Raw genomic sequence first — 7,500 nt, 5'->3', positions numbered from 1 at the left:
GCCTTTTATTGCGTGGTGCCACCACTACTATTTCAAGGGAGTACATCGTAGAACACCTGTGTTCGTTAGGATTTCCTCTTAACTGTGATGGTATCCACATGGTTTTAACCATATAAAAATCAAGTGGATTTGAGTCATGTGGTTTAAAACTGTTTTTCCAAAACCTTTTTGAGCAATTTTATCTGTAAGTTTTAAGTAAAATTTTATTTTTGTACACCATGTAAGCAGAGTGCCTATGAAAACCATTAAGGATCTATTTTTCATGACCTTAACATTTATAATTACATAGTAATTTTGTATTTTACATTAAGCTTAATAATCAGAAATCTTTGACATAAAATCTGTTAACAAATTCAGACGTGTGGAATGTGTGATTATCAGTTAATCAGCTGCTTGTCAAGGTGACTCCACGTCAGATGACTCCATGTGTGTCAGCAGAACTGTGTTCCAAGGGGGTTTTGAGTGGCTGATTTTTTTTTAGCAGTAGGTTGCGAACCCTCTCTATCTAGGTTAAAGTGACCAGATTTCAACATTGGTAAAGCGGGACACCTTTGATAAAACTCATATCCTAGCGAAATAGCCACATGGCAGCCGAAAACCGTATACCCTAGCTTGTCATGCATTCTTTCCAAAAATCGGGACTTTTTAAAAACGCCATGGGACAAGGGAAAAATTGTTAAAAATCGGGACTGTCCCACCAAAAGCGGGACATCTGGTCACCTTAATCAAGGTACTTCTCAGTGGGCTAGAACCTCAACCTAATGGCTCACATCTAAGTGTATTAACTGCCCCATGAATGGACTCTGTTTTATGAAGAGTATTTAATAAAATGTCTTTTTTCCTTCTTACATGTTATTTGAATGTTTTATGAAACTATCAGTGGACTTACGGAGTTATTTTATGTTCAAGATCTTGATGCCTATTCTGTTAATTTTTCAACATCATAGTAACTTATAGGGCATGGTAGAACTGCCTCTGGGGTTTCCAACTGGAACTCATTACAGGAGGAGAAAGCCATTTTTTCCCCCCATGGAGCTGTTGCTGGTTCCAAATTGATGAACTTGTGTTTAGCAGCCCATTGTGTAATTACTGAGCCACCAGAGTTCCTGAAGGTCTTCATAGTGCATGCAGCCCGGTGTAAAAATGTGCGCCCTATTGATTTGTTTTTAGGCCCCTGAAGATTGAAGCCTTTGTTTCTTAACTCGTTTGCACTTAAAAATGTAATGTTTGGTATTTTCATGATAAATACTTCCTTATTAAAATATGTATAAGTATTTTAAGGGGTAGCTGAGACTGAGATAACATGTCACATCTAAAAGTCATTTCTCCTCTTGCTATTTTTCAGCTATGCAAAAGCAGCCTTTTGTTTAGAGGAGCTTATGATGACTAATCCACATAACCACTTGTACTGTCAGCAGTATGCAGAAGTAAGTGTTTTCACAGACAACAACTGTATACGATTTTATCTTTACTGCTGGGGGTTGTGGAACTAAAAATATTTCCTTAAAGTTAGGCAAGTATATAAATATTTAAAACATCTGTTGAAAGTTGAGTTGTGGAAGTAAAAGTTAAATAATTTTAATACTGTAATGGAAATACTGACATTTCCATTGAAAGTACTTATTTTAAATAGTGCAGTTCCTTATAGTTCTTCATTTGAAAACTATTTTCTTTCCTAATAATGAATTCAGTGGTTGACTTATGACATTATGATTTGAATATTTTGCCACGGCCATCAGCATTAAATTTCTGAGACATATAAATTACAGTTCTTAAAATCTATCTTTTAGGAAATTTACATTAATTTGGGGGACATGGGAATAATTTTATTAGCTCACTATTAAGAAGTTGCTTCAGAAAATAGGATCTGTTTACCCAGTGGGCATCTACTGCAGTGCATTCGCAAGATAATTGAATGCCATGAAGTTAGAAGTACTTCATTATTAAGGAATGTCAATGCAAATGACAATCTAGTATAAGATGACAATCCAGGATCCAAGTCTAGATTTATAATGGTATTTATAGAAACTGAAATGTTGTGAAGCATTTGGGAAGTAGAGGAAAGTAGAATTTGGTAATGACTTTTATCATGGAAACATTTGGATGTTGTAGTTTTAGTGGTGGGGTATGTGTTTCAATTTAGATTAGCTTTAAAAAGCCGTAAGATGAATTCTTTTAACTTCTTGCCGTGTTTTTAGAATATCTTTTACAATTACTAATGTCTATGGTATGATGAAACATGCTTTATTTCAAAGTAGTTAAATAAACAGGTTTCAGCACTCTGAAATTTTAACAGGTTAAATATACTCAAGGTGGACTTGAAAACCTCGAACTTTCAAGAAAGTACTTTGCACAGTCATTGAAACTAAACAACAGAAACATGAGAGCTCTGTTTGGCCTTTACATGGTGAGTTGAGGTGTATGTTTAATGTTATTTGTGAATCCTGTTACTTAAAACCCTATGCTGTCAAATTGCTCCTTTTGTTTTTTATTTTATTGATTTGCAGCAATATATTGGAAGGCAGCTTTCTTTTTTAAGTTGTTAAATATTTCATTGTAAAATATATTTTATTATATCAGAATTGAAATCTGATTTTTAAGTAGAAAACCATATTTTACCTTTTAAAATTTGTTTTGATAGTCTTTGGTTTATGCTTAACGTTGTATCACTCACCTTAAGTAACTTGTGATATTTTACACTAAGTCAATAAATGACAAAAGGAAATTTAAAGTTTCATGTTTCATATTAAGCTTTTTTATGCTATAGAAGCAATTTTGAAATTGTGGTAAACAACATATATATTAATTGTTTTTACTGTTTTTGTGTAAAAATCAAAAACTCTTTTGAGCTTAAAAGAGTCAATTAAGGGGAAAAAAGGAAGAAATTGCTGAGTTTCAACAATACACATAAAGTGAGCTCTCTGTAGTCAGACTGGGAGAAGAAACTCTTATAGGCTACTTATCACCATTTTTGTCTATTTTAATCTTTTCATAAATATTTTTTCTTAATGCATATCCTCTGCTTGGGGGTTAGCTGAAATGAAGTGATTAAAGAAATAGAGAAAGGAAGAAATACAAAATTACTTTTAAGAAATGGAGTAAAATTTGGGCTAGATTTTCAAAACACATTTCACCTGTATTCTGTCAGAACCAATTGAAATAGCTTGAAAATACAGGACAGTTGTTTGTGAAATAAGTAAAAGTTAATTTCAAAATGTTTGCTAATAAAATATTTAAAATAGTTCATATACATAGCACTTTATGTGCCAACTATTTTTCTGAACTGTTTTTTAAATTTTTTATTATTTTTTTTATCACCAAAATCCTTACATCAAATATTTGAGTAGTTACTATTATGTGCACTGTATGGTGAAACAGAATGCAAAAACCACAACCCCGCTGCTACAGAGCCAATTTCAATTGATAGTGACACTAGAGGTCAGAGTAGAACTGCCCATAGTTTCCAGGGCTGTACATCTGTCCAGCACGCAGGTTGCCACATCTTTCTCACGTAGAGGGCTGGAGTTTGGAGCCTTTGGGCTAGTAGTCAAGTACTTCAACCCCTGTGCCACTAGGGCTTCTGAAACAGAACCAGAGAGATTTCATTAATCGAAAGCCCGACATAGTACTACCCATGTATACTCGAGTATAAGCCGACCCAAATATCAGCTGAGACAGCTAATTTTACCACACAAACTGCATTAAAAATGTGCTGAAAAACTCGGCTTATACACGAGTATATACGGTATTGTTATGTTGGGATTCCAGCTCAGGCATTAGGGTCCACATGCATATTAACCATTGCATTGCTGAAAATTGGCATTATACACCAGAGATATACACTAAAATTTTTATCATACAGTTTTCTTATTAGCAGAGGAGGCACATAGGTTAAAGAGCATGTCACATGCTAAATATTAATTTAAAAGAGGTTTAACCTAGTCATAAAAAAATTACTTTAAAATAAAGGGGGAAAAAGCCTAACTTTTTCAGTCCCTTGGACACATCTCTTTAAGAAGTAGTAAGAAAAGTCTATCTTTGAAAAATACAAGTATACATTTAAAAATAAGCATACTTTTCTGGGATTTTATGGTACCCTGGTTATAGTGTTCAAAGCACTTGGCTTTTAAATGAGAGGTCCGGTTCAAACCCACTAGCCATTCTTCGAGAGAAAGACGTTGCTGTTTGCTTCCATTTTGCTATAGCCTTTGAAACCTCCAGGCAATTCTCTTCTGCCCTTTAGGATACCTGTGAGTCAGAATTAACACCAATGGGTTTGTGGGGGTTTTGTGGGGATTGGTTGGCGATGCAATGTTTAAAGTATTTGAATGCTAACCCAAAGGTCAGTGGTTTGAACCTACCAGCCACTCCACAGAAGAAAGATGGGACAGTGTGCTCCCCTTAAGATTCCAGCCTTAGAAACTTTTTGGAGCTGTCCTACTCTGTCTGTCCTGTTGGGTCACTATGAGTCAGAATCAACTCGAAGACAGTGAATTTTTAAGGGGTTTATACATTCTTCCGTGTATCACAGCTTAAGAATCCCTAGTTTAAATGCATTTTTAAAAGGAGTGAATGTAGCAAACTGAAGGTTTCTAGTGAGGACAGTAGAAGCCCAGGTGACAGTGGTTATTCCTTCAGCTTGCTAACTGCAGGGTCAGTAGTTTGAAACCACCAGCCAATCTGAGGGAGAAAGAGGCTTTCTACTCCTGTAAAGAGTTACAATGTCAGAAACCCACAAAAGCAGTCTACCCTTCCCAGTAGGGTCTCTGAGTAAGAATCAACTCGATTGCAGTGAGTTTGGGGTGATGACATCAATTCTTTCTAAGGGACACAGTGTAGTGAGGACAGAAATGAACAGGAGGAGGTAAGCATCCCTTTCTCTTTTTAACACTTCTGTTAACTTGCTTTGGTTAAGTCAAAGCACTCCTTTTCAACTGCTATCATAGGAAGTTGTTTTAAGTTATTTTTGAGGCCTTTTCTATTAACACTAAGCAAATCTCTAATTCTGATATAGGAAATCTGTAATAATTTAGTAACAAGAAAAATAAAGTGAGTTTTAGTTTATAAACTTGCTTTATTTAAGTGATAGGGGTTTTATCTTTAAAAGCTGTGGCAGATATATGAGTGCTTGTGAATATTATTTAATGTCTTTTTTCCATTACTTTGGGTTATACTTTGTTTAAAAATACATTTTTAATCTTTTTAAACACTAATTTCAGTCAATTTTATTTTCATTTTAAAGATTTATTTTATATAATTTTGAAACTACTATTGCATTACAAGTACTACCTACATTTTTTTTTTTTTTTACTATTGTGGCTAGAACAAAGGATTTTGGTTTTGATAATTCTTTAAAAAAATTTTTTTTCAGTCTGCAAGTCATATTGCTTCTAATCCAAAAGCAAGCGCAAAAACGAAAAAGGACAACATGAAATATGCTAGTTGGGCAGCTAGTCAAATAAACAGAGCTTACCAGGTTAGTATTTTATGTAATCACAAAGTCAGCTACTGTGTTATTTCTTAGTTGGCAGCTTGGTTTTTATTAACTACAAGGTCAGATATTGCTCACTGTTGTTTAATGACATTTATCAAAAATAATTTGTAATTATAGAATCACATTTTCTTTGGTTTTCCCACCAAAAGTGCTATTATGATCCATCCCATCATTAGCCTTCTTGCCATGTGGACATCTTAGTTGTTTCCATTTGGCATGTAAAAAGTAATTGTGAAATTTAAAATGAGAAACAAATTGGCATGACATGTTGTAGGAACAAACTGGTAATGTAAGTGCATTATTAATCATTAATATCTCAAGAAATTTAAGATAATTGGGAAGAAAAGTCTAAAATTAAATTTAACCTGGCAGTAATCTATAAACTGTATAACAAAGTTGGTGTAATAGCTTACCCTTCAGACAAAGTCTGGAAAGTTCTCCACTCATATTTAATTTTATGATCCCTAGGACTTTTATTTTCAAATCATTTTATTGGGGGCTCCTCCATCTCTTATCACAGTCCATACATTCATCCATTCTGTTGAGCACATTTGTACAACTGTTCCCACCATCATTTTCAAAACATTTTCTTTTTACTTTAGCTCTTGGTATCAGCTCATCCCACCCCCTATACTACCACCAACCCCCAACCCTTGATAATTTCTAAATTTTTTTTTCATGTCTTAGACGGATCACTGTTTCTCTTCATCCGCTTTTCTGTTATTTGTTCCCCAGGGAGAGGGTTATATGTAGACTCTTGCGATCAGTTCCTATCTCTCATCAGTGTACATGCTCTGGTCTAGCTGGATTTGCATGGTAGAATTGGGGTCATGATAGTGGGGGGGGGGGTGTGTGTGGCAAGGGAGAAGCATTAAAGAACTAGAGGATCGTTGTATGTTTCATCGGTGCTATACTGCACCCTGACTGACTCGTCTCTTCCTTGTGACCATTCTGTGAGGGGATGTCCAATTGTCTACAGATGGGCTTTGGGTCTCTACTCCACCCTACCCCTCATTCACATCGATAGGATTTTATGTTTTGGGTCTTTGATGCCTGCCTGATACCTGATCCCACTGACACCTCATGATCACACAGGCTGGTGTGCTTCTATGTGGGCTTTGTTGCTTCTTAGCTAGATGGGCGCTTGATTATCTTCAAGTTTTTAAGACCCCAGATGCTACATCTTTTGATAGCTGGACACCATCAGCTTTCTTCACCACATTTGCTTATGCACCCATTTTGTCTTCAGCGAACATGTCGGGAAAGTGAGCATCAGAAAATGCCAGGTTATGATAATGAAGTGTTCTTGTGTTGAGGGAGTACTTGAGTAGAGGCCCAATGTCCGTCTGCTGCCTTAATACTTATAAATATATGCACATAGATCTATTTCCCTATTGTCATATATAAATATATTTACATAAGTACATGCCTATATTTAGACCTCTATAAATGTCCTTTGCCTCCTAGTTCTTTCCTCTATTTCCTAGGACATTCTTTAGAAGGGGTTCTTGTTGTTAGGTGTCATTGAATCCATTCCGACTCATAGTGAGCCTGTGTATCACAGAACAAAACAGCCCTGTCCTACACCATCCTGGTCATTGTTCTTATATTTGAGCCCATCATTGAAGCCACTGTGTCAATACATTTTGCCAAGGATCTTTCCCTTTTTTGCTGTCCTTCTACTTTACCACGCACGATGTTCTCCAGGGATTAGTCTCTGGATAGCAGGTCCAAAATCCATGAGTCAGAGCCTCACCATCCTTGCCTTAGATCAGATGCACCTTCGGTCACTAACATCCTTGCCTTTCAAAATTTTAAATTAGAGTTTTTTACAACACATTTACCCAATGCAGTGCATTGTTAGGTCTTCTAATTGCTGCTTCTATGAGCATTGATTATGGATCCAAGCAAGAGGGACTCCTAGACCTCTCTCTTTTCTCACTTTATTATAATATTGCCTATTGGTCTAGTAGTGAGGATTTGGGTCTTTACATTGAGTTTTTTTT

At 35.6% G+C, this 7,500-nt stretch overlaps 1 protein-coding gene across 1 annotated transcript in view; it reads left to right on the top strand.

Annotated features, from left to right (window-relative positions):
- The window catches only part of EMC2 (ER membrane protein complex subunit 2), a 43,003-nt gene that overhangs the window by 27,174 nt on the left and 8,329 nt on the right, over positions 1-7,500 (top strand). Inside the window, exons 8-10 of the mRNA XM_004697678.2 lie at positions 1,346-1,427; positions 2,297-2,407; positions 5,372-5,476. Coding sequence (XP_004697735.2) covers positions 1,346-1,427; positions 2,297-2,407; positions 5,372-5,476 — 298 coding nt within the window. The remainder of the gene's footprint in view (positions 1-1,345; positions 1,428-2,296; positions 2,408-5,371; positions 5,477-7,500) is intronic.

Source organism: Echinops telfairi, unplaced genomic scaffold, assembly GCF_000313985.2.
Source record: "Echinops telfairi isolate 266 unplaced genomic scaffold, ASM31398v2 ScPeMD7_1;HRSCAF=3_0, whole genome shotgun sequence".
Lineage (NCBI taxonomy): Eukaryota > Metazoa > Chordata > Mammalia > Afrosoricida > Tenrecidae > Echinops > Echinops telfairi.
Note: the sequence above shows the minus strand (reverse complement) of the source record. Positions and strands in the feature narration are given on the sequence as shown.